This window comes from Bos taurus, chromosome 8 (genome assembly GCF_002263795.3).
Source record: "Bos taurus isolate L1 Dominette 01449 registration number 42190680 breed Hereford chromosome 8, ARS-UCD2.0, whole genome shotgun sequence".
NCBI lineage: Eukaryota > Metazoa > Chordata > Mammalia > Artiodactyla > Bovidae > Bos > Bos taurus.
Genome location: NC_037335.1, coordinates 84,437,298 through 84,464,607, shown reverse-complemented (window position 1 = coordinate 84,464,607; position 27,310 = coordinate 84,437,298). Strand labels below are relative to the sequence as shown.

Here is a 27,310-nt window from a genome sequence, read left to right as displayed (position 1 = left end):
AATAATGAGAAACTACGGTTTTATGCTGCTACACTTGAGGCTCTGTTACACAGGGATTGAAAACTGAGACAGTAATTCTTACCTTTATTGTTTTTCAAAGAATTGTTTATTTCATACCCCTTGCTACAACTTTACAGATAATGGATGCAGCATCCCAGCTGGGTCTCTGCTTGTAGGTACAAGGCAGCCAGCTGTAACTGTTGAGGAGTCTGCTGCCATCTCCTCCACTCTGCTATGCAAAACTAGACGTGCCTAAAATGTCCTCCAGTCTCTTCAAAGGGGCCTCACTAGATGGAGGCTGCAGCTGGTTTTGTGAACCTCAGTGGTGGTTTTAAGGAGCCCTGTCTATAAAAACAACTATGGCTGGGCTCCCCTGGGACAGGTCACCCCGTGAAAGGGTCCCCAACTCAATGCCCTGAGGGATCTCTAAGCCCGGAAGCTGATTTCACTGACCAATCTTGAGCTGGACACATGTCGAGATGCAGGTGTCAGCTGGTAGGGTCGTCCTGGCCTTCCCACTGTGGAGGGCAGGCTCTGGCCTCCGCTTTGGTCACCCTGGGACATAGGCTGCAGGCTGTCTGAGCATCACAGTTGGCCTGGAGGGAGGCAGAATCTGCCCTGGGTTTGCTGTATGCACCATCACCTGGGAGCAGGGTGAGCTGGTGGGGCCGCTAGCAGTCCAGAAGTCCTTGTCCATGCCTCGGGCCATGCTGGCTAGCTCTCTGGTACCCTCGCCAAGGTCTCTGCAGGAAGAGAAAGTGTGAGCTTGGGGGAAGAGTGAGGACTCCATTTAACTCCAACTTTGCCCCCATGCTGGGTACCCGGGCCCTGGTCTGCAATGGGTCTGGGAGAGATTGCTGCCCCAAGGCGAGGGCCCGTTTCCTCTTGCCTTGCACCCAGGGAAGCCCCTCCATAGGTGCCTCTCCCTGAGCCTCAAGTCCCTCCTTCATACAAGAAGGATGATTCAAGGAGCAGCACACCCACCTTCCTGGGGCTTTCTAGAAGAAGAAAGCTTATTCAGAGTGAGTGTAAACTATGTGGAAACAGCATGCCCTAGGCAGAGAAGGGACACTGGGGCCCCAGGAACATTCTGGAGGACACCCTTGCTCTTGCCAGGCTCTCCTCTGGCACTCTGGGGCCAGATCTCCTACCTTATAGATCTTCAGTTCCCTTGTGGCCTCCTCTAGCCCCCAAGCCACAAACCCAACCATTTTCCAAGCTGAGCAAACCCTGGCCCCCACCTTTGTCCACCTGGTCCTGCTCCTACCCACTTATACTGGATTCTACTGCCTGAGGCTGCCTGGCTACTTCTTCCCCTTAAGATGCTCTCTCTTTCCTTCTCTCCAATACAGTCTCTCCCCATCTATTCACCTCAGGCAGCACTTCTTCCAGGAAACTTTCCCAGATTTATGTTCCCACCCACATCTAGTCCTCAGGAAAGCTCTAGGAAGTACTAGGAATTACATTATCTGTTGGTTCAATGAATACGTGAGTGAATAAATTAATTAATTAGCAGAAAGGAATATCAGCTTAGTAAGCAAGTTCACTGACTTTGGAGCTGACTTCAAACCTAGCTTCATGCTTAGCAGTTGTGTTTTTCTGGACACGTTTCTCAAAATGGGATAGAAAAATAGTTCCTACTCCTATGGTTAGAACAAGTAATGTTTGGAAAAGCTCAGAACAGTGCCTGGCACAATGTGAGTGCTGGGAAGCATTTATGAAAGAAAAGTAAGGTCGAGGGGCAAACCTCACCTTACTAAAGACAATTTCACCACCAATCAGTGGGAGAACTGGGGCATCTTGCCTAGGATGGTACATCCTGAAATGCAGCAATTCCCTCCCCTATCCCACTGGGGCTCTTCCCAACTGAGACACCAGAAAGTGTGTCACAGGTCTATAATGGGGAGAGGGTGTCACAGGGCAGGGGGCAATGGAGAAGCTCCAAAACCTGCCAAGGAAATATGACTGTATGAAAAGGGTATGCACTACCAACATATCCTGCACATAATCTGAAAATAACTAAAATAAAAAGGAAAGTACTTGCACCTGGCTGATGGGTAAGGATCTCTTCTACAATGTACACGAAGCTTCCAGTATTGATGAGAAAAAACATCAGGCAATTCAGCAGAGCAAACCAAAAATGACTAAAACCAGCAATGTGACTGGTAAGCAAAGGCAGGAGAAAATGCTCTTTCTCAATGTTAATCAAATAAATGCTGATGAAAACCACCGATGTAACTCACACGTGCTAAGGAAGTGATGGAAAACAAATCATTAACGTTTGGCAATGGTTAGCTGTAAAAATGGCTCAACTGGCACTGGGTTCCTGGAGAAAGAATTTGGTAATAAAAATATTCAGGCTTATTTGACCTAAACAATCTGTTCCTAGGATCGCCCCAAAATGCCATCTCAAAGAAAAACAGCTCTAAGTACAGGCATTTACCTAAACCTGAGCACAACACTTGAAGTATTTGGAGTGAAGCTCCAGGGGCCTCAGACCGCCATGGCAACACAACGTGTCAGGTCAGGTGGAAAGGCTGCAAGGTGGCATTCCTGCCATGGCCACCACGATGTAGGCCTAATGTGTGTCCGAAGTTCAAGGGAAGGAGTTAGGAAGTCAATTCCTTCCCAGAGGCCTTACCACTCCAGGAGTCAGCCAGCCCCAGCGCTTTGAGTGTGGACATGGGATCAGACAGGCCCTTGCTACTCCTGCACAGGCCACCACCTCTACCACCTCAGTTTCCTCATGTGCGTACCAGGGACAAGAGCAGAATTAACAACAATGGCTGGCACTCACTGAAACTGTACTCTGGGCCCAGTCGAGCCCACTGACTCATATCACCTCAACAGGGCCAAGAAGTGAGGCCCACCATAATCCTCACTGTACAAGGGTGGAAAATGAGGCATGAGCAGTTGTCACACAGACAGGTGTCAGGCTCAAGCAATTGGCTCCCTGGGAGGTTCCTGTGGGGATGGACTGAGGAAATGAGCAGAAGCTGACCTTGCGATGCCAGGGCAGGGCAGAGAAAGCACTCAGTGGGCCAGAACATCCTGTGTGAGAGAGGAGGTGCTGCAGCTACCGAAGCCAGCAAGCCTAGAGCCCACGCTCCACAGTAAGAGAGGCCATCACAAAGAGAAGCCTGCATACTGCAACAAAGAGTAGCCCTACTTGCTACAACTAGAGAAAGCTCCTGCGCAGCAAGGAAGACCCAGCACAGCCATTAATAAATTTTTTTTTTAAAGTTTGAGAAAAGAATACCTATGAGTTCAGAGTGATACAAAAATAACAAAACAAAATGAAAAGGAAAGGAAGGATAAGACAAAATCCATCTTCATTCCTCATAGAGGGAATAACAGAATCACAATGGAATTAAAATCATTATTCCATAACCCCCAGGGCCAAAACTGATTCTGGCTGGATCATCCCTGGATGCTAAGGCTACAGGTCAGGGGTCATGGGGGCAGCAGAGTGACCCTTAACAGAATCCTCTTTGTCACTTGACAACGGGCTCATCTCAGCCAAGAGGGCCCAGACCTCATGCCTGCAGGGCGATAGCCCAGCCTACATCCGTGATTCACACCAGCACCACCCATGGGGCACCTGCACCAGAAATGCTTCCCAAGTGAGTCACGCAGGAACGCCAAGACAGTCCAGAATACAGAGTCTGTAGGAGACCGCTGGCCTTGAGTGTGCCAAGGGAAACACCACCGAAGACAAATATCCTGCCTGATTTAAGGAGCCCAGAGACCAGGAAGCCCTGGGACAGAGGGTGCTCACTCAAAGCTGGTAACAACAATGGGAGATGTTCTATCTGCAGTCCATGTTCAGCCAAGATTAGACTCCTTGAGTCAAAAAAAAGCATGTAAAAAATGTCCTTGTACTGGTTCATAAAAAGTGAGTGTGTGTTTTGAAAGGGAGACAAGGAGAGACAGAAACGGAGAGACAGAGGAGCAGGGAGAGAGACGGGAGGACAGAGCAAACTGACAGGGCACTGTAGGTCCTGGTGAAGGGTAATACTCATTTCCAGAAGCTTCCTTCTCTGGACAAGGGGTGACAGGACATGGAGTGGAGGGCAGCTCCAGGTCCTAGGGTACAGGGTCAGGCACAGGCTGCAGAAGGACCATCAGCTTGTCCTACAGATGGGAGCTGGGGCCTTGGTGGGCCTGGACTCACAGCATGCGCAGACCGTGAGTGCCCTTGGTGTCCAGGTTCGCTGGCCAAGCCAGGCACTCCCCTGCCCTTACCACTGCCCCACCGCCCTCCTTGCCCTGCCCGTGCCCACGTGGTGAAGCTGTGATTGTCGTGCACTTGGACAGGCTGGATCCTGGACACTCCACTGATGCTGCTGTCACTGTTGAGGCCCTTAAGGCCGAGGTAGGGAGCCTGTACCGTCTCCAAATCCTCGCTTCTCAGCTGGAGCCACAGTTGGTTTGCCCTGGGGAGAGATGGGGGAAAGACAGTCAGGTGTGAGCGTGTCCAGGACACTACCGCAAGCCTCTGCAAGGCCAAGAGTGAGTATTTTAGGGCTGTACCGTTCTGCTGCTGTAGGGAGAAGGCAGTCGTGGATGATGAGTACGTGCCAGAAAAACTACTTACAAAGACAGGTGGTGGAAAGTTCTTGCAAAGAATCAAGCCAGTGATGGCACAACACTGTGAATATAACTAATGCCCCCGAATTGTGCACTGAAAGATGGCTCGCATGGTAACTTTTATTATGTTGTAAATATTTTACCACTGTTTAAAACAAAAATACCCGCCCCCACCCGCCACACACACATACAAAAACAGGATAAATTTCTGTGAAGAAAAGTAGAGGTGAGCCAGACTCCACCTGCAGGCCCTAGTTAACCATCGTGTGGTCAGCCCTGCACGTCCACACACAGCAGAGCACACGCTGGGGGTGTGCACAGTCTGCAGAAGGAGAAAATCCCGCGTGTACCTGTCACCTGTCTTACAAAAGACCAAACAAGTGAGCCATGCGCCCTGCACAGCCTAGATGTTCTGTGAACGGCAAGACGCCAGGATCCCAGCAGCCCCACTCCCTGACACCCCAGGGGTCCCGCCGTGACTAGCAAGTGCCCGCAGCAGTGACAGGTCACTGTACCTGTCAGATCGCCGCTGCTCACTCCTCTTCAAACACTTCACGAAGCAGCAGGTGAGGAAGGCCATGGACATGAGCATGATGATGGCGCAGCTGATGATTGAGGAGATCACGGCCACCTTGAAGCCAAAGGTTTCGTAGGGGGGCACAGCTGTGAGGGAGACAAGACCAGCTCTTGGGCCCAGCCTGCCCTCAGGGAGCCCTGTTCCATGGGGAAGCCAGGGAGGTACTGACAGATGAGGTGAAGGTCTGTGAACACTGTTGTAGGGGTAGGACTACCAGGTAAGACTGCCCCCGAGAAGCGGGTATTTGAGCAAGGTTTCGGTGAGTGTGTAAGTTTTTGGTGGCATACTGAGGGAAGCTCTGACAGGGAATTCAGTGATGGTCTCTTTGGCTCCATCCCCTGTAGACTGGACTCCTGAGACCAGAGAACAGTATACAACACATGGTCTATTTTCACAATGCCTCAAGCTGGGAAAACCCTTTGGGGGCCTATGTGCCTTCTTAGGTCACTTTCTAGGAAGGTGTGGAAAAAAGGAAAACACCAATGGTGGCTCAGATGGTAAAGCGTCTGCCTACAATGTGGGAGACGCAGGTTCAATCCCTGGGTTTGGAAGATCCTCTGGAGAAGGAAATGGCAACCCACTCCAGTATTCTTGCCTGGAAAATCCCATGGACAGAGGAGCCTGGTAGGCTACAGTCCACGGGGTCACAAAGAGTTGGACACGACTGAGCGACTTCACTTTCAGTGTTTGGGGTCAAAGGGCCTTTGGCATGTTATCATCTATGTGCCAAGTACTAGTTCTATCAGGTTCTAAAGGATGTTCTCGAAATTGAGGCCCAGAATCCTAATTTGAACAACACTGCATATTTTCCCATGTAGTAGATATAGACCACACTTTCCATTTCCTAGTCCCTCTGCCCTAACTGCACACTGACCGTCCTGACTGAAGACTACATTTCACAGCTTCCCTTCACATGACCCATTCTGGACAGTGGTGAACAGTGGGGCAGGGGTGTGGGACAACTTCTAAGAGCCTTTCTTGCCCTGCAACTAATCCTGTAACAACTACATGGATCACGCAGTTGAAGTCATGCCCAACAGAGCCACAGTACGGGAAGGGCCTGGGTCCCCACCATGGGGCACCATACAAGCCTTGGACTGCCCACCTGAGGACCAGAGGCAAGAAAAACCTCTCATAATCCCCCATTACTTTGGTAACCCTCATTATCTTGGGTTTTCTATCTCTTGTTGGAGTCTAATCCTAAGAGACACTCTCCTTCTCAGAGATTCCACCACCACATGAGTATTTTAAAGGCTCTGAGAAGTCCTGCTGCCTGTTAACCCAGTCTTTTCTGAATTATATTGACTACAGAGCCCTTTTCAATGCACAACACAATTAACACAACATATGTAGCCTCACTTTGGAAAATGCTGTGCTAGCTATTATTCCTCAACACCCTGTATAGCAAATACAGAAAACCATCTCCTCCTCCAGATTGAGCCCTACGGCCAGGCAATCCCATTCCCCAGTCCTAGAATTCTTGGCACATGGAATATCCTATTAAGGTTTCCTGTATCTGTGCATGAAATAACACATGAATGAATGCAGTTTTCTGCTTAACAGATAAAGTGCTAGCTCAGATGCATGAGTCACCTCTTGGAGATGACAGGCTAAGTCAGTGGCAGCGCTAGAATCTGAAGCAGCTACTAGAACTTGAGTCTACACTGCAGACATGGAGCCCCAAGGGACCACCAGCCTTGGGAACAGGACCTTACACAGACACCCATGGAACCTTCTCTGTGGACACCCATGCCACCCATGTGACAAAATCAGCACTCCCCCCAGGGGGCACTGCTGAGTTGGGGGCAGCTCAGGCAGAATGGGCCTCACTCTTGCACATGGGGGTCCCTGAAGACCACTCAGCGATGTTCCCCTTCCAGGCACAGGTGAGGAGGCCAGACCCCACCATCTGGTGGCCTGAGGGGCAGTGGAACATGATGACAGTCCCCACAGAAGTGCCGTCCCCACGAAGTACTTGGAAGGTGCCCTGCAGGGGCTGCTGCACTTGCACACACATGCCTAGGAGAGAAGAGAGGGGAGACAACGTGAGACCCCACCCTTGGGGCAGGGGCGTGGTGGGAGACTTCACCTGACCCAACCACCATACGTGCTTTGGAGAAGGTCACACAGTCACCCAGACAAGGGACAGTGGCATCCACGTGGCCAAAGTGTAATCCCTACATTAAGTGGAATCTAGAGGTGCTGAAGACCATGGTGTTGATAAAAGAAACACACATCTAAAGACAATAAAAGCAAAAGGACAACTGTTATCCAAGTGCAGCTCAAAAGGCAGAATTAAGGGGGGGAAAAAGGAAGGAGAGAGACTGACAGATGTGATTTCATGAAAAGTAAAAAACACAAACTTTTGTCCTTCCCTAATAACTGAAAACCCCTTCATGGATCACAACCTTGTTGTGGAGAAGGGGCTTGCATAACTCAGTGAAGCTATGAGCCAGGCCGTGCAGGCCTACCTCAGACAGACAGGTCATAGTGAAGGGTTCTGACAAAAGTGGTTCACTAGAGGAGGAAAAAGCAAGCCGCGGTAGCATAGCGGGTAGAGTCAGGCAGGCAGGGAGGTAGGCAGGCAGGTCCGTAGGTCAGGAGTTCGAATCTCAGGCAGGGTCAGGAGCATAGGGTTAGGGTTAGGAGGTAGGGGCTAGGGCTAGGGCTAGGATAGGGACCCCCTAGCGGTAGGGGATAGGAACACAGAGGATGAGATGGCTGGATGGCATCACTGACTCGATGGACGTGAGTCTGGGTGAACTCTGGGAGTTGGTGATGGACAGGGCGGTCTGGCGTGCTGCGATTCATGGGGTCGCAAAGAGTCGGACACGACTGAGCGACTGAACTGAAACTGAACTGGAGGAGGAAATGGCAAACCACTCGGGTAGTCTTGCCACAAGAACCCCAAGAACAGTATGAAAAGGCAAAAAGGTATGACACCAGAAGATGAGCCCCCAAGGCTAGAAGGCGACCAATATGCTACTGGGGAAAAGTGGAGGAAAATTACTAAAAACTCCAGAAAGAATGAAGAGGCTGGGCCAAAGCAGAAATGCTGCTCAGCTGTGGATACGTCTGGTGGTGAAAGTAAAGTCCAATGCTGTAAAGAACAATATTGCATAGCTGATCACTGAAGAATTGATGCTTCTGAATTGTGGTGCTGGAGAAGACTCTTGAGAGTCCCTTGGTTTGCAAGGAGATCAAACCACTCAGTCCTAAAGGAAATCAACCCTGAATATTCATCAGAAGGACTGATGCTGAAGCTCCAATAACTGGCCACCTGACGCAGAGAGTCAACTCATTGGCAAAGACTCTGATGTTTGGAATTGCTGAAGGCAAAAGGAAAAGGAGATGGATCAGATGGTTAGATGCCATCACTGATTCAATAGACAAGAATTTGAGCAAACTCTGGGAGAAGGACAGGGGAGCCTAATGTGCTGCAGTCCATGGGGTCACAAAGCACTGAACACGACTTAGCAACTGAACAGCAACAATAACTGAAAAGCAAATTCAGATGAAGAAATTAGGAAAAGATATTTGGAAAACACAGGACGAAAGTTCAACACCCGTAATTTACAAAGAGATCTTAACACATCAGTAAAAGCTGAACATCCAAGTAAAACAGAATGAGCTGATGTGTGAACAAGCTACTCAAAGAAACAAGTAGCTCACAGACATGAGAAAATGCTTGCCTTCATAGTAACTGTGCGTGCTAAGTCACTTCCGTGGCATCCGACTCTTTGTGACCCTACGGACTGTAGCCCGCTAGGCTTCTTTGTCCATGGGATCCTCCAGGCAAGAATACTGGAGTGGGTTGCCATGCCCTTCTCCAGCGGGGCTTCCTGACCCAGGGATAGAACCCAAGTCCCTTGTGTCTCCTGCATTGGCGGGTTCTTTGCCACTAGCACCACCTGGGAAGCCCTCAGAGTAACTGAAGAAACACTAACTCAAATGAGAGCTAATCTGTCACTCCTCCACCTGCAAAACGTAAAAACAAACAAACAAAAACCACATGTGAACTTAGCAAGGGCCTGGGAGCAACTCCTCCCTGACTTGCTGATGGCGGTGCAGACCCAAATCTTTCTGGACAGAGTCTGGTAAAGCGTATTAAGACCTTTATGCTTGTATATAAATCTGAGAATTTAGCCAAAGTAAGTACTTAGGATATGCTGCCAGGATTTCTATAACAAGATATTTGTCTGCACCCACATCTCCAACTGTGGGCATTAGTGCAGTTAATCAGAGTATATCTGACATGAGTGCCAGCAATGATATCCTCAAGTGTTACAATGATGTCCTCATATAAGGACATATACAGAATTTACTCTGTGCTGTTCTAAATGCTTTACATGTATTAACTCATCAATCCACAAAATACCTCCCCATTTGACAGGGGAGCAAACTGAGGCACAGAGTGGTTTAACCATTTCCTGAAGTAGCACAGCTCGTATGCTGTAGGCAGAGATTCTGAAGCACACAAGGAGGCTCTGGGCACCCTCTCAATATACACGTGTGACAGACACATCACGGGTCCTTTGTGCTGGCTTCCCTCGCTTAGCACGAGAGGCAGCGTGCTGCGTGTGTTGCCAAGCTGTCCGTATTCACGGTGGAGCAGAGCCCCACTGTGGAGAAGGCGATGGCACCCCACTCCAGTACTCTTGCCTGGCAAATCCTATGGACGGAGGAGCCTGGTGGGCTGCAGTCCATGGGGTCACTAGAGTCGGACACGACTGAGCGACTTCACTTTCATGCATTGGAGAAGGAAATGGCAACCCACTCCAGTGTTCTTGCCTGGAGAATCCCAGGGACGGGGGAGCCTGGTGGGCTGCCGTCTATGGGGCTGCGCAGAGTCGGACACGACTGAAGCGACTTAGCAGCAGCAGCAGCAGAGCCCCTCTGTGTGGATGCCCTGTGTGCTTCCCTGTCCTGCTGACAGATGGATGTGTGCGTTGCTTCTGGCCTTCAAGAAGATGGAACGAAGCGGCTATCGATGTTCTGGAGCATGCCTCCTCGTTCCCGAGTGCAAGAGGCTCTTCCTTCTGCTTTTCTGGAACTTTCTGATTGTACTTCTGGTGTATAAAGTGGTTAGCCTCAGACAAAAGGGAGACTGGTTGAGCTGGTTGTCTGGCCTGTGTCTGTGGCAACACTGACCAGAGGCAACATCCGTGTTCAACTCCCTTGCTAGGTGGGAGCAAGGGTGGGGACTGGGACAGGGGTTAGCACTGCCCAGGCTGAAGACCCTGTTATTCCACACCAACCTAAGACAACGCTGCACCTGACCTCCATTGGATGCCTCCAGCTAGGACCGTGTCCTGGGCACCAGGCATAGATGTCCTAAAGCCCACTCAGCCTGCCACACCCAGTCAAGCTCCTGCCCTGGCCAACCTGCTCATCACTTGGCTCCCCTATTCTAACTATGATGTCAGCCACCAGTTCCTCTATCCTTTACTTGCTCTAGCCCTCACATTTAGAACCTACCTGGACTTCCTTTTCTCAGTCCACAACCAATTCACCAGCAAACTCTGTGAGTTCTGTTTTCAAAATACATACCCAGGACATATGTAGTAGGCTGGAGAGTCCTCCAAAATCCACACCCACGTGGAAGCAGCCCCACAGGGGGTCCACTGTGAAACGCATGGGACACTGTGTCATACAGGTTGTGGGGACAGAGCATGCCTGCGACTGCCCAAAGGGCCATGGCTGTCACTCAGAGGGGTCACAAACATGCACTCATATGCCTTGTGATAGCACCTCACATGTCTGCACACAACCAGCCCTGTCCAGAAGGGAAATCGAGGCTCAAGAAGGTCAAGCCACCTCTTGCATGAACCTGCTGGCCCTGCCCTACTTAGGGTGAGGGTGTTAACAGGGCAGTGACAGAGCCAGGCTTCAGCCTCAGGCCTGCATTCTGCCCTCAAGGAGGCCAAGGCTGCCCAAGACCCTTGGTGTGGGGCAGCAACACTCAGAGACGTCATTTGGGAGAGGTTGGCCAAGCTGCATTTAGTCCACCCACTAGCCCCACCCTCCCAAGAACCTGGCGGGTGCCTCATCAGGCTAAAAGGCTGGAGGGAGGAGTCTGTGCTGGGGGGTCCTTGTGGGAGTGGGGACTGACCATTGGAACAGTACAAACAACACTGGACATCTAATGGATGGTTCACTGTATTTGAGCCATATGAGAAGACCACCCACCTCACAGATGGGGAAACTGAAGCACAGCAAGGCTGGATGACATGCTGAGGGGGGATGGGGTGGAAGGGCGCTAGGCCATGGCTGTCATGTAAACCACACGTCTGGGAGGATTTGGGCTTCCCTGTCTGAGATGTCCACCGTTGGTGTCACACTAACAATAGCTGATAGAAACATCTGGTCAAGAAGGACCCCAATTCTGGCCCTCATATGGCACTCAACTATCTGCAGAGAACAACAGTCATTATATCATTTTAACATGAGCAACCAAGCTTAGAGAGGTGGCTGACCCGCCCAGCACCCATAGATTGAGAGGGAACCCACAGACAGGACTGACACACAGCTTAAGATTCCTAATCAACAGCAGAACAAAGGAGTGTGGGCATTTGCAACATACATGTAAGGGAGCATCTTTCTTACATAAACAGCACTTACGCAAGACAAAAGGCACAACAGAAAAAATGGTTACGTTACAAAGAAGAAAATGGAAATGGTCCCAAACTAGTGAGCAGAGAAATTAATTAAGAAAATTAAATAGCATCCACATTAGGAAGGAAGAAGCAAAGCTTCTCTATTAGATGGCATGATCCTATATCTAGAAAACCCCTGCTGCTGCTGCTAAGTCGCTTCAGTTGTGTCTGACTCTATGCAACGCCATAGACAGCAGCCCACCAGGCTTCCCCATCCCTGGGATTCTCCAGGCAAGAACACTGGAGTGGGTTGCCATTTCCTTCTGCTAAAAAATCTACAGGAACTAATAAATGAGTCCATCAGGATTACAGTATACAAGATCAACACACAAAAATCCATTGTATTTCAGTACAGTGGCAATGAGCACACTAAAAATGCAATTAGGAAAACAATTCCATTTACAAGAGCATCAAAAGAATAAACTACTTAGGAACAAAATTTAACAAAAGAAGTTCAGGTAAAACTGAGACTAAAAAATTATGAAGCATGTTTAGAGAAATTAAAGAAGATCTAAAAAAATAGAAATACATGACATACTAGGGGGTCAGAAGACTTAGTATGGTTTAAGATGGCAATGCTCCTCTGCTCACTTAACAGCTTAACCCTTATTCAGCATAACCCCAATTCAGCATAACCCTTATCAGAGTCCTAGCTGCTACCTTCACATAAACTGACAAACTGTTCCACAATTCATAAGGAAAGGCAAAAAGACCTAGAGTAGCACAAACAGAACAATCTTGAAAAAGGAGAACAAAGTTGGAGGATTCATATTTCCTTAGTTCAAATTTTATCACAAAGCTATGGTGATGAAAACAGAGGACACTGCTATACAGACAGACACACAGGCCAACGCAAGAGTTTAAACTCAAGACATAAACTCCTATTTACAATCAGCTGATTTTCAACACGGATGCCAAGACAATTAAACAGGAAGAGAATAGTTTTTCAACAATTTGGTGCCACGAAAACAATACATACATGCAAAAGGAGAAAGTTGGACCTCTCCTTATATCATATAAAAAAATTAATTTAAAATGAATCAAAGATCTCAATATAACAGATAAAAACCATAAAAACTCTTAGAATAAAACATAAGGGTAAATCTTCCTGACCTTCCAATGGCAATGGTTTCTCAATGATTACCTAAAGACAAACAACAAAACAAATAGATAAATTGGACTTCACTAAAATGAAAAAATTTGTGCTTTATAGGATACTACCAAGAAAGTGAAAAGACAACCCTCAGAGTAGGAGAAAATATTTACAAAAGCATCTGTCTGAAAAGGGATTGCATTTAGAGTGTATAAATTATTATACTGAATTCTAAAAAGATAACCTAATTTATAAATGGGCAAAAGATATGAACAGACATTTCTCTATAAAGATATACCAGTGGCCACCAACAAGCACATGAAAAGATGCTCAACATCACTAGCTTCAGGGAAATGCAAACCAAATCCACAGGGAGGTACTTTTTCATGTATACCATGAAAAAGACACACGAAAAAAATAACAGGTGTACCAAGAACATAAAAAACCGGAGCCCTCACAAACTGCAGCTGGGAGAGTCAATGGGGCACCACTTGACAGTTTCTCTAACAGTTCACTTCCAAATGACGCAGCGCTGCTCCTCCCAGCAATATACCCAAGGGAGAGGAAAACACATCTACATAAAGACTTGAACACAAATGTTCATTAGCAGCATTATTCATAATAGCCCAAAAGTAGAACCCACCTAAATGGTCATCAACTGGTAAACGGTGAGCTAAAACAGGGTCCACCCTTACAATGGAAGATTATCTGAAGAACTGACGTGCTACAACATGGATGAACCTTCAAAACTAGCCAGTCACAAAAAACCCACATATTGTATAATTCCATTCATACGCAATGTCTACAACAGGCAAATCTACAGAGACAGAAAGCAGATCAGTGGTTGTCTGGGGCAAGGGAGAGGGGAAGTTGGGAGGTGAAGTCTAAGGTATGCAGGGCTTCCTTTTGGGGTGATGAAAATGTCCTAAAATTGACTGTGGTGATAGTTGTACATATCCGAATGGATTAAAAGCCATCAAGTTGTACACTTTAAGTGTATAATTCAAATGTGTGAATTGTACGGCACATGAATAATACCTCAATAAAGCCTGTTAGAAAAATTCAGGGGAAATATTTATCTCAATGAAAGAAGTGTGAATTTGAAATCTAAGTTATTACTTTTGGCTGGTCTAGTTCAAAAACACCAGCCCACCAGCTTAGTGAGGCTGTGGGAAAAGGGGTGGGGCAGAGGGCACAGCCCGGAAGACCTAAGAGGCAGTCCTCCCCCCAGCAGGGCAGGCAGGTGCTTGCAGGCAGGAAGGGGTAAGCAGCCCAACTGGGAGTCCCAGGGAGGCAGGGCAAGGAGGACACAGCACCGGCTTCGAGCCCCCAGTCAGACATTTCCCGATTACCCTCACTGGCCTTGGGTCACCCAGTACCCAGTAGTACAGAGGTTCAGTACTACAGAGTACTCAGTACTGTACAGAGTAGTACAGTAGTACTCTTGATTCCAAAGTATAGGCCCTTAATTAATCATCACACTGTGTTTCCACAGGTGCCGAAGGAGAAATGAATGAACGAATGAATGTACAAATGAGTGAACAGACAACCTAACAGCTGGAAGCTGTGATCAGCACTCCTCCAGGAGAAATGTCTTTTCTTTTTCAGGATCTGTGGACTTGGGCATGTGTTGTCCTTCCAGCCAGGGAAGTGGACTGGGGTTTTGGAACTGGGCAGACATGGCAGGGCAGCCACAGGCCAGCCACATGGCCCCTTCCCCAGGGTCACCGGAAACCAACACTTCCCATTCCCCAATTTAGAGCTGCCACTTCTCCATTCTTCTGTGGCTAAGCACCTTCTTTCTCCCCAGCCCCATGAGGCCCTCGGAGAAGGGAGGGCCCTTTGGAAGGGATCAGCAGGGGTAGGAGCTTCATGGGCACTTGTCTTCCCAGCACCTGGCGAATAAAAGGAGGAAGGGATAAACTTGTGTTTTATCCTTTAAAGATGCAACTAGAACTTTATCAAAAAAATAAGATGCTTTGAGGGAGGGACAAAGAGATGGCAAGAGACGAGATGAAGCAGACCTGGTGAAAAGTTAAGGGTAGGATAGAGCTGGGGGATGTGTGGATATTAATTCTTTCCTCTGTGGTATGTTTAAAAAATTTTTTTAATGTGGGGAGAAAGCCTTAGGCATCACTGTTGAATTTATCTGACTGCCTCAAATCCCCCAGGGTGGGTGGCTGCCCATCTCCCTACCCAGTCCACATCCTGCACTATCAGCTCAGATGGCCCTGGCATGGGGAGTCACAGACAGAAGAAAAAGTTTCAGACACTGAGGCAGCAGGCTGGTTCTACAGACACACACATCTGGGTATAAACCACACTTAACCTGAGGGGTGACCAGGTTACCAATTCAGTCCTCAACTCACCCGTAAAGGCTGCAGTGGGCAAGACTGGGCGGGGCCTGACTGAGATGACATGCAGCCCCAACCCAGCAAGGAAACCACCACTGTCGTGGGGAAAAGGGCCCGGCTGTCAACAGCCACATCCTGTACAGCTGCTGGGTTCCGCTATGGTGACATGCCAATCCTGAGACAAGCACTGCCGCTATTTCATCACCCAAGGGGCTCACATAGCTTCAATGACAGAAGTAAGCCCTCCCCACAAGAGGCCCAAAGCCTGTCCTGCCTCCTGGAATCTCACCAAGGTGGGAGGGTGAGGGGTGATGCCATAGAAAGGGAACAGGCCTGACGTGTGGATGCCTCCAGGGTGTGCGTCAAACTGAAGACTCAAGGGAAAGGTTCAAGAGAATTCGCAGCCCAGGCCCAGTGAAAATGCCACTGCCCATTACAATGCATGTTGAGCAGCTGGGGGCAGGAGGGCCACCGAGAGACCCAGAGTGGGGGCTTTAAAAGGAGTCATGGTCTCTCTCCCCAGACCTGTGGCTTCACACTCTGCATTTGTGGCCAGCCAATACAGGTGTCTCACGCCCATCAGAGGCGGGGAGCCCCTGCTTCAAGCACAAGTGTACTGTTCAAACAGGTCCTCTTTTAAAAATGAAAATGAAAGGTCTGAGGAAATAACTCTGATAAGAGCGAGCACGGGGAAGATGAGCCTTGCCCAAGGCCCCTCCCTGCAGTGAGTACATCATGGAACCTTCCCCTACCTGAGAGGCAAGGAGCTCAACTCCAGTAATCTGAGAGACCAATCAAGCAGAGAGGCAAAGGCAGAGAAGCCAAGTGGGCCTGGTCTGCTAGGACCACCCTCTCAGCCCCAGACCCTCTCCACCAGGTCTGACCCTGCTCCACCACCTCTAGGCTTAGGTCCTAGACTTGGTCAGATTTAATTTCCCAACCTGCAAAATAGGGTGACCTGCTCTTCAGGTCAGTGATAGGAAGAGTGGGACCACCTGGTGGAGACTTTAAACCTGTGCCTGGGAGCTCAGGAATGCCCCCAGGAGGAGGCTTAATACCTCACTCTATCCCCCATCCCAAGTCCACAGTATCCAGGATACCTGCACCTGCTACCCCCAGACTCAGACCCAAGTCTTCCCCAAGACCACGACACTCTGCCAAGACACCTATATCTGCCATCCCCTTACTCCAACAGAATGTCCTGCATCCCTTCTCTGGGCCTGAAAGGCTGGCAAACACTTTGGGCTGGGCCCATTTTCCAGATGAGGAAACTGAGGTCCACAAACCTGTTGAAGGCCCCAGGTACACACTGGCAGTGCCCCCCACAAGACCTTTCTACCCAACTTGTGACACACAGGCCAGATGGGGCAGGAAGGTGGCACAGCGTCAGAGGATGATGAGGGCTTCAGTCTACCCATCTTCTAAGGATATGCCAAGAAACCACCAGCTGGCTCCAGAGACATTCCAGAGACAGCCCCTAACCACTGCAAACCCAGCCTCTTCTCACATTCCTCACTACACCCTCCACAGCCTGGAGACCCCCAGACGCTCTAGCTGGGCCCCCAACAGTCCCTCCCTACAACATGGTGTTTAAGAGGCAAATCCCGCTGCCTCCATCCCCTGCTGAAAATCCTCACCGACACCCAGCTGCCCCTGTATACCTTCCTAGACCTGGTCTCCACCCCACCCCCAACTCCCAGCTGTCCTTCCCTTCCAGCCCTACTCAGCCCTGGTGCCTGGCCCTGCCCACTTGCGGCCGACTCACACACTGGATGCTGCATTCCCCCAGCCCTCCTCTGGCTGGACCCCTGCACCCCTCAATCTTTGGTGCATTTTTTTCCCCGCACCCTTTATGAACTCATCTTTTTTTCTCTATGTACAAATAAATCTCAAAGGAGAGGAAAAACAACAGAAAAAAACAAAAGGAATGGATTGATGCAGGCAAGATACAAAACAAAAGCAAACCCTATAAACTCACTGGACAGTGGAGAGGCAGATCTGCCCATCCGGTGTGCATCCAACTCCCCCGACTCACTCCCCAGCGCCAGGCAATGCTCTCTCCCACCCTCTAACACACAGTGGGTGTATGGCCTGGCCTGCACACCCTGTCCTTCCAGCCCAAGCCTCCCCCAGCCTGCCTGGCCAGTGGGGATAAGAACAATCCTTGCTTGTTAATCTTTTATCTGGAACCTTGGACACGGGACCATCCCTCTTATCCTCCTTCCTGGAGCCAACACAGCCCTCAAACCCTGACCTCATCCGCTGGGAGGTAAATAAGTTAACCTTTTATGCTGGCCATGGCTGCGGACAACAGGGACAATGGGGAGATGGGGGAAGCAGGCTCCTGGACTCGCCCACTGTGGGCCTGGGTCACTGTGGGAATGGAAAGTCACTTCCTTGTTCTGAGTCTCAGTATCCTCAAGTGGAAAGAGGAACCCACAGGAGGGATTTCTCAAAGAGAAATCAAAATGGGTGACGGGTACCGGTGCACAGGTACTCTATGGAGAGTCAACCTCCCCCCACTCCCACCCACAAGACCCCAGCATCGGGGACAGCCACATGCAGGAGGCCCACGCCCTGGCTGAGTGTACTGAAGCAGGCACAGGGTTCAAAACTACTGCAGTTCTGGTCCTTGACTCCAGTCCAGACCTGGGTCTCCCAGGCAGTCTGCTGACAGCAGGTCAGCTCACACGTGAGAAATGTACATCCTCCTCCAGCACATGACCAGGTTAATTCCAACCCAGTAAGAGCACAAGCCCCGTGCCCCCATTCCCTCCACTCTGAATCTCTCAGGGGAGAACACTGAGCTCCAGAGAGCCTCTTTCATCCAGCAGCTCTGTCTGTACCCTGATGGGAGACCAGAGCCAGGCCTCAGGGGCACAGAGGCCCTGTTTAGAGACGAACGCCCACCCACTCCCTCCAGGTTTTGGTCTTTTCGTGAAACGGGCCCATGGTGGCTGTGGGGCTGGCCTGCAGAGTGAAGCCAAGGGGACGCCCACAGAGCATGTGGAGGAGTCCGGACAACAGTGGGCCTACCACTTAGCATATGGAGAAACTGAGGCACACAGATAGTGAGACCAGATGTACCCCAAGTTGGGGGGGCTCCACCCCCAAATTCCTGGGAAAGATTCACAGGCTGGGACCCCCAGGGTAGCAGGGCTGGGGCCAGGCCTGGCAGGCTAGATAGAGGGCAAGAACTGGACTCTGAGACCCCTTTTCTCCCAGGACAGTTCTCTGAAAACAGTCTTTTGCATGTAGCCAGGGTCTCCCCCTCGCTCTCCTTGGCTGATCTTGGGCAAGTCCCTGTGCCTCACAGTGGACACTCACCTCCCCAGGCGGTGCTGCACAACTCGCACACACAGTATCCTCTCTTCACACACACTGAAACACTAAATTCGGGACGGGGCATCAGGCTGCCAGAGGGAGTTAAAGAAAAACCTACCCCACCAGGCCAGGGGCAGGTCTCAGGTCTTGGCTTTCACACCACCAAGCCACACGCCTCTGCTCAGAGACTGACTTCTCTGGGCCTGTTTTCCCATCTGAGACAGAGCCGTCATTCCTCCCAAGGTGGCAGGTGTCACTGTTTTAAGCTTGACTGGCTGCATGCCCAATGGGGTGTGTCCTGTGCCAGGCTGCTCCTCCAGGCCCGGCTTCCACCCGTACAATTCAGCGCCTGGCATGGGGCACGGTGTGCACAGACCCTCAGGCTTAAGGGGGAGGGGACTGTGTGCCCTCAAGTGAGCCTCCAGGAACATCTGGGGCTCAACGTCTGGGTTTATCTGTGTTTCTAAAAGGATTAAATTTCAGACGCATTCATGGCGTAAAGCGGACATTCGAACCCCGGGCTTCGGACGCTTTCCCCACACCGAAGGCGGGCGAAAGACGAATCTCCTACAGAACAATCCAGAAATCAAACATTTACGATAACAGTCAGCCTTCCGGAGACCCCGGAGCCACACACCAGGCCCAGCTGTCGTTCTCCTCTCTCAAGCTCAGTTTCCCCCCACCTGTAAAGTGGGGCTGAGGAGCTAGCCGAGGAACAGGAGCATCTCCCCGAGGTAAGGCCGGTTTTGGTTTCCCCACGTCCGTCGCGCAGCCATCCCCCACATCACCCCGAGGCTGCCCCCACTGGGAAAGGGCGCACACCTGGGCTGGTGCGCGGCTAAACGCAGCCGCCTAGCTTCTGGGCACTCGCTGCCCGGCTTCAGCTCCGCTGGGGCGCCCGCGGGGCGGCGGAGAGGGCCGGAGGGTGTTAACCGCCGGGTGTGCACCTCCCAGCGGCAGAGTGCAACCCACCGCCCCCCGCTCCCACCCAAGGCTGTGCACGCAGCCCCTCACTTTTCCCGTCTGTTTAATGGGCGCAGAACCTCACCCGAGGCGCTTACCTGTGCCGTTCCCGGGGGTGGGCATGGCGTTCCCCTTGCGCCCCCCGGGCCTCGCCCTGCGGCGGAGGGTCGCCGCCGCCCCGCGCATCCCCGCGCCCTCCGCGGCGCTTGGCCGGACTGCCGCGCAGGGGCCAGCGTGGGCGGGGCGGCCAGGACGCGCCCTCGCAGGGCAGAGGGCGGGGCCGACCTCGCAGGAGCCCTCGGCCCCGAGGGGGCGAAAGTCGCGGAGCGGAAAGTCTCGCTCCAGGGCGTTGCGCAGGCGTTGCTCTCAGTCCCTGCCCCTCCGACCGCCAGGGTCCTCCCCAGACCAGGTGTTCTCGGTGAGTAGCACATGTGAACCCCATCTGTGTCACTGGGTCAGGCCATCTGTGGTGGGTGTCCATGTGGTACTTCTTCAGTGAGGACCCCCGGGTCGCGGGGGCAAGATTCAGACCTCCAGGGTCTGGCCCTAGGCTTACACACCACACTGGGGGCGCCTGCCCGCTCCTGACTCCTCCTACCCAGCCCCCTTAGAGGGGGCCCCTAGCTAGGCTCAGAGCTGCGGCCCGCCCCTTCCTTTCTCTAGGACCCCGCCCAGCCCAGGCGCAGCACCCTGCCCAGGCCCAGGAAATGCTGAGGAAGCACTAAGATTACCGAGTCCTCAGCGGGGTCTTCCCAAGGCAACTCCTGGTGACCCGTCCTGCAGAGCTAGGGGAAGGTGTGTGGAAGATTCTGGGTCTGTCTTGGTCCACACTCCTAGTTTAATGGTGGATCACTAAGTTTATCCAACATTAGACTACATGGACGGAGGAGACTGGTAGGCTGTAGTCCATGGGGTCACGAAGAGTCAGACACGACTGAGCGACTTCACCGTCACTTTTCACTTTCATGCATTGGAGAAGGAAATGGCAACCCACTCCAGTGTTCTTGCCTGGAGTATCCCAGGGACGGCGGAGCCTGGTGGGCTGCCGTCTGTGGGGTCGCACAGAGTCGGACACGACTGAAGTGACTTAGCAGCAGCAGCAGCAGACTGCGTAGCAGTGATCAAAATAGACATACAGATCCATCCTTTAGACTAGGAATGCAGTTCAATTCAGTCGCTCAGTCGTGTCCGACTCTTTGCGACCCCATGAATTGAAGGAGGCCAGGCCTCCCTGCCCATCACCACCTCCTGGAGTTTACTCAAACTCATGTCCATCGAGTCGGTGATGCCATCCAACCATCTCATCCTCTATCGTCCCCTTCTCTTCCTGCCCCTAATCCCTCCCAGCATCAGAGTCTTTTCCAATGAGTCAACTCTTCACATGAGGTGGCCAAAGTATTGGAGTTTCAGCTTTAGCATCAGTCCTTCCAAAGAACACCCAGGACTGATCTCCTTTAGAATGTACTGGTTGGATCTCCTTGCAGTCCAAGAGACTCTCGAGAGTCTTCTCCAACGCCACAGTTCAAAAGCATCAATTCTTTGGCGCTCAGCTTTCTTCACAGTCCAACTCTCACATCCATACATGACCACTAGAAAAACCATAGCCTTGACTAGATGGACCTTTGTTGGCAAAGTAATGTCTCTGCTTTTCAGTATGCTATCTAGGTTGGTCATAACTTTCCTTCAAAGCAGTAAGCATCTTTTAATTTCATGGCTGCAATCACCATCTGCAGTGATTTTGGAGCCCCCAGAAATAAAGTCTGACACTGTTTCCACTGTTTCCCCATCTATTTGCCATGAAGTAATGGGACCAGATGCCATGATCTTCGTTTTCTGAATGTTGAGCTTTAAGCCAACTTTTTCACTCTCCTTCACTTTCATCAAGAGGCTTTTTAGTTCTTCATTTTCTGCCATAAGGGTGGTGTCATCTGCATATCTGAGGTTATTGAGATTTCTCCCCGCAATCTTGATTCCAGCTTGTGTTTCTTCCAGTCCAGAGTTTCTCATGATGTACTCTTCATATAAGTTAAATAAGCAGGGTGACAATATACAGCCTTGACGTACTCCTTTTCCTATTTGGAACCAGTCTGTTGTTCCATGTCCAGTTCTAACTGTTGCTTGCTCACCTGCATACAGGTTTCTCAAGAGGCAGGTCAGGTGGTCTGGTATTCCCATCTCTTTCAGAATTTTCCAGTTTATTGTGATCCACACAGTCAAAGGCTTTGGCATAGTCAATAAAGCAGAAATAGATGTTTTTCTGGAACTCTTTGGCTTTTTCCATGATCCAGCAGATGTTGGCTATTTGATCTCTGGTTCCTCTGCCTTTTCTAAAACCAACTTGAACATCTGGAAGTTCGCGGTTCACGTATTGCTGAAGCCTGGCTTGGAGAATTTTCAGCATTACTTTACTAGTATGTGAGATGAGTGCAATTGTGTGGTAGTTCGAGCATTCTTTGGCATTGCCTTTCTTAGGGATTGGAATGAAAACTGACCTTTTCCAGTCCTGTGGCCACTGCTTGCTGAGTTTTCCAAATTTGCTGGCATATTGAGTGCAGCACTTTCACAGCATCATCTTTCAGGATTTGAAATAGCTCAACTGGAATTCCATCACCTCCACTAGCTTTGTTCGTAGTGATGCTTTCTAAGGCCCACTTGACTTCACATTCCAAGGATGTCTGGCTCTAGGTGAGTGATCACACCATCGTGATTATCTTGGTCGTGAAGATCTTTTGTGTACAGTTCTTCTGTGTATCCTTGCCACCTCTTCTTAATATCTTCTGCTTCTGTTAGGTCCATACCATTTCTGTCCTTTATCAAGCCCATCTTTGCATGAAATGTTCCCTTGGTATCTCTAATTTTCTTGAAGAGATCTCTAGTCTTTCCCATTCTGTTGTCTTCCTCTATTTCTTTGCATTGATCGCTGAGGAAGGCTTTTTTATCTCTCCTTGCTATTCTTTGGAACTCTGCATTCAGATGGGAATATCTTTCCTTTTCTCCTTTGCTTTTCGCTTCTCTTCTTTTCACATGGATCCAATATTAGGGTAGCAGTACAGACAATGATAGACACAGGGATCTTCCATTAGACTAGGTAGTGGAGACCATGGTAGATTCAGGGGTCCACCTTTAGACCTTGGAATCCTCTATTACTAAGTAGTGGAGACAAATACAAACACCAGACAAATACTGCTGCTGCTGCTGCTGCTAAGTCACTTCAGTCGTGTCCGACTCCGTGCAGCCCCATAGATGGCAGCCCACCAGGATCCTCTGTCCCTGGGATTCTCCAGGCAATAATCCTGGAGTGGGTTGCCATTTCCTTCTCCAATGCATGCATGCATGCTAAGTTGCCTCAGTCATGTCCAACTCTGTGTGACTCTATGGACAGCAGCCCACCAGGCCCCTCCACCCATAGGATTCTCCAGGCAATAATCCTGGAGTGGGCTGCCTTTTTCTTCTCCACCAGACAAATACAGGGATCCACAAATACAGACAAATACAGGGCTCCCCCATTAGATTAGGAGTGCAGGCTAAGACATATCCAGGAATGCCCCAGGAATGGAGGAATGGAGACCCAGGTAGACACAGGGACCTCCATTAGACCCAGATAGATCCAGGACCCAACACTGAACTAAGCAATGGAGAGCAAAACAGACATAGGATCCACCGTTAGACCAGGAGTGTAAACCAAGACAGACCCAGGGATCCACATGAAATTAAAAGACACTCCTTGGAAGAAAAGTTATGACCAACCTAGATAGCATATTGAAAAGCAGAGACATTACTTTGCCAACAAAGGTCTGTCTAGTCAAGGCTATGGTTTTTCCTATGGTCATGTATGGATGTGAAAGTTGGACTGTGAAGAAAGCTGAACACCGAAGAACTGATGCTTTTGCACTGTGGTGTTGGAGAAGACTCTTGAGAGTCCCTTGGACTGCAAGGAAATCCAACCAGTCCATTCTGAAGGAAATCAGCCCTGGGTGTTCTTTGGAAGGAATGATGCTAAAGCTGAAACTCCAGTACTCTGGCCACCTCATGCGAAGAGTTGCCTCATTGGAAAAGACTCTGATGCTGGGAGGGATTAGGGGCAGGAAGAGAAGGGGACGACAGGATGAGATGGCTGGATGGCATCACTGACTCGATGGACGTGAGTTTGAGTGAACTCCGGGAGTTGATGATGTACAGGGAGGCCTGGCGTGCTGCGATTCATGGGGTCGCAAAGAGTCGGACACGACTGAGTGACTGAACTAAACTGACCTGAACTGAAATACCAAGATAAATCCAGAGAACCACCATAAGACAGAACAGCTGACGCAAAGGCGTTACGATTTTAATTCTTTGGAAGCTCGAGGTACAACCAGAAGTTCAGTGTGGCCACCCCTGGAAGTCTCTGAGATGGCCCAGGTGGACAGAACTGGCTCTGTGGTGCCTGGCAGGTAGCAGCAAAGAGATTGGTATCTTGTGGGACAGTAGGGCAGGGTCCCAGCAGGCCAGCCCCTCCCTGCCTTTGCTTTCTTAGTCTAGTAGACACTCATGTTCAGTGTAATATGTAAGGGCCCTCCTCTTTCCTGAGTCAGAGTTGTTTCTCCCCATAATATTTAGACCTGTGGGTCACACATAATGACTTTCTTCATTTCCCTTGATATGAACCAAGCATGTTCGTCCCATCTGTCACACTGAGAATCCAGGGGCGTCTGCAGGGCCCACTGTGATCTGCCGCCTCCAGACCACACTCAGGGACATATGACAGTGGCTCAGTCATGTCTGACTCTTTGCAAGCCCATGACTATACACTCCATGGTATTCTCCAGGCCAGAATACTGGAGTGCATAACCTTTCCCTTCTCCAGGTGACATTCCCAACCCAGGGATCCACCCCAGGTCTCCTGCATTGCAGGCAGATTCTTTACCAACTGAACCACAAGTCGTGTCTTCCTTTGAGCCCCAAAGGGAAGCCCTCAGGGACAGGGGACCCCAGAATTCCCTACAGATGACCCCATGCCCACCTCTGGGGTCTTGTGGCCTTCTCGTTGGCTCTGATGTTTTGTGCACAACACTGTACCCAGGACAGCTGTCTGAAGATGCATTAGCAGGGTTGGAAGGGGAGGTCTGGTGTGGCCCTTGAAATCAAAGGATAGAGCTGGTAGGAGCTGCCTGCGGGCTGCCTGCACTACCACAGGCTGGGCCAGGGCCTGGTTGTTTAGAATGTATATGCTTCCCGGGGCTGCTATAACAAGGTCCCACTGACTGGGGAGCTTAGGACTCCAGAAGTGTGTAATCTCAGGGTTCTGGAGGCCAGAAGTCTGAGGTGAAGGTGCTGGCAGGGCTGTGCTCCCCGTGAAGGCACTAGAAGTGGTCTTTTCCACTCCTCTCCCGCATTTCTCTTCAGATAATTCCTTGGCTGTGGCAGCATCATTCCAGTTTTTACACAGTTGTTCTGTCCCTTTGTGCGTGTCTGTCTCTGTGTCCAAATTTCCCCTTTTTATAGGGGTCCCAGTTCTATTGGAATAGGGCCACCCTAATGACCTTGTTTTAACTTGATTGCTTCTATAAAGACCATATTTCAAAATAAGGTCATGTTCTGAGGTACTCAGGGTACTTGAATTTTGACAAGGACATAGTTCAACCCGTAACAGCCTATAACATGTCAGGAGTGAGACAACATGTTTTCTTGGCCATCTGTGGCACACTTACATGTTCTGGGTATTCAAGCATGTGGTGCTGGCCTCCATTTGTCCTGTTAAGGAACTGGGAGTGGCCTGAGACTTCTGTACAAGAAACCGTCCATCTTGTTATGCCTCAGAACACCCACTTGTGTCAAAGACATCTTCAGGGGCAGTGGGAGACAGTGGGTTCTCAGCCAATATGAACTCAGTCTAGACCCCATCCATCTTTTCTGGGGCTTCTTGGAAAGGCATGTTCCTGGAACACCAGCAACACCTACCATGGGTAGGGAGGGAAACTGAGGCAGTAGCTCACCACAGACTCAGACTGCTTGGGCCACCACCTCACCCCCTGCCCCATTCATGTCAGGGATCATAGTTCTGACAGGCACCCAATGCCTGAGCCTTGAAAGTCTAATCTAAGGGATAGAAAAGATCCTGCCACCCTCCCAAGGGAAGGGAGACTGTGACATGATCAGGGATAGACCATCGTCTGAAAGCTAGGCCAACCCTACCTTCCCCCCACCTCTCCAAGACCTGGCCCAGATGGGGAACAGTGCCTGTGCTATGCCAGGCTGGTGTCCCCAGGCCCTCAGGCCTTAGCCACCTCCTTAAGGGAGCCCTCCCTGATGCCCTTCCCAGACAAAGCTGTTCCGTGCTGCATGACCCCAAGTTCTATGAAGCAGACAAGACATATGGCTCCCCTGCTGAAGGCAGCATGTGGGCAGCTGGCAAAGAGGCAAGAAAAAGCCAGCAGAGGCTCTTAAGAAGCTGACCCAAGCCTTGGCCTCTCTGCATTTGGGGATCCAGCCCCCACCCCATTACCTCTTCCCCATCTTCGTTGGCATCTGGGAGCACAGAGTATGCCCAGACAAACACTTGTTGAATAAATGAACTGGCAGGAAGGAACCAGGGAGACTGGTGAAAGGGGAGGGTTCTGGAAGCTCTGGGTCTCAATATTCTGCTCTGTAAAATGGGCTTACACACATGCTACCAGAGATTTTGAGGGGATGCTGAAGATCTCGTCTGGGCATCTCCTTCCCTCAAGACTTAGCTGGAGTGTTGCCTGTCCCAGAGAGCCTACCTTAACCTGATTCCCCTGACACAGCATCCATAGGCCATGGTACCCCAGGGGGTGGTCATTTTGTGTGTGTTTGTATAATAACCTTGGAAATGTAAAATGCTTTTTGTTTTTCTTTAAATATTCATTTTTTTCTCTCAGTATAAAAATAAGATTTTTATCTTAAAAACTTCTCATAATGGACCAAGGCTAGAAAATTCCATCCCAAAGTAAGAGTCAGGGCCTGCCTCCTCCCAGCTGCCTTGGGTGGTCTCATGGGCTTAAGGGCTTCCCAGGTGGCACTTGTGGTAAAGAACCCGCCTGCCAATGCAGGAGACATGAGAGATGTGGGTTCTATCCCTGGGTCAGGGAGATCCCCTGAAGTAGGAATTGGCAACCTACTCCAGTATTCTTGCCTGGAAAATCCCATGCACAGAGGAACCTAGCGGGGTACAGTCCATGGGGCCGCAGAGAGTCAGACCTGAATGAGCAAAGTGACTAAGCACTCATGGGCTTTGCCTCTTTTAAAAAATTACATTTTTAAATTAAGAGCAATTATTTTAAAAAGTAATCTAAACTTGTAGCTCCAATGAGCTGGGTACCTGGGGAGAGAAGAATTCTCCCCAAAATATTTTCTGCCAGGCTGTTTGTCATCCTCCACACACACTAGTCCTCTGGCTGCTCCAAAGGCAGGCCAGAGCTGGTTCTTTTCTGTAGGGAATGCCTGCCCAGAGCCCACTTCCCATCAGGGCTCTGACTGCTGGGTTGTCTTTCCTGGCCCTGAGTCTGCACAAGTGAGGCATTCCTTGACTTTCAGGAGGGAGAAAGGTGAGTTACCCCCGGTGACATCTGAGCCACCACCCACAGGTTCACAGTGATGGCTTGGAGATATGTAGCAATGCAGCTGGGAGGAAGCAGGCCTATGGGCTCTGTGCTTTCCTGGGGGGGCAAAAGCAGATGACGGAGTCATAGAAAAGAGAGGACCAGCCCCTCCTGAATGCCAGGCCCACTTGGGAGCCAGGACACAAGGGTGCCCA

The 27,310-nt window shown here is 50.4% G+C and overlaps 1 protein-coding gene across 3 annotated transcripts; it reads right to left on the bottom strand.

The window, feature by feature from the left end:
* Nucleotides 1–56: 56 nt before the first annotated feature.
* SUSD3 (sushi domain containing 3) lies at nucleotides 57–19,781 on the bottom strand. Of its 3 annotated transcripts, XR_009495646.1 has the most exons (6): nucleotides 19,656–19,781; nucleotides 6,998–7,186; nucleotides 5,106–5,253; nucleotides 4,284–4,436; nucleotides 2,047–2,248; nucleotides 657–743 (listed from the first exon to the last, which is right to left on the bottom strand). XR_009495646.1 is itself a non-coding variant. In XM_010808179.4 (5 exons), exons 1-5 carry the CDS (start codon nucleotides 19,741–19,743, stop codon nucleotides 551–553), a joined length of 771 nt encoding a protein of 256 aa, XP_010806481.1. In that variant the 5' UTR covers nucleotides 19,744–19,781; the 3' UTR covers nucleotides 57–550. The 3 variants fall into 3 exon arrangements, 2 of the variants coding, with proteins under 2 accessions (XP_010806481.1, XP_024852038.1); XM_010808179.4 differs by lacking the exon at nucleotides 2,047–2,248 and having other exon boundaries at nucleotides 57–743; XM_024996270.2 differs by lacking the exons at nucleotides 2,047–2,248; nucleotides 19,656–19,781 and adding an exon at nucleotides 17,249–17,889 and having other exon boundaries at nucleotides 57–743.
* Nucleotides 19,782–27,310: the final 7,529 nt, after the last annotated feature.

Excerpts from the sequence above, each read along its gene's own strand:
- SUSD3 (XM_010808179.4), bottom strand. The coding sequence starts at position 19,743 with ATGCGCGGGGCGGCGGCGACCCTCCGCCGCAGGGCGAGGCCCGGGGGG. Across the intron at positions 7,187-19,655 it reads CACCCCCGGGAACGGCACAG|GCATGTGTGTGCAAGTGCAG; the intron begins GTAAGCGCCTCG and ends CTTCTCTCCTAG. Across the intron at positions 4,437-5,105 it reads GAGCAGCGGCGATCTGACAG|GGCAAACCAACTGTGGCTCC; the intron begins GTACAGTGACCT and ends ATCTCTCCCCAG.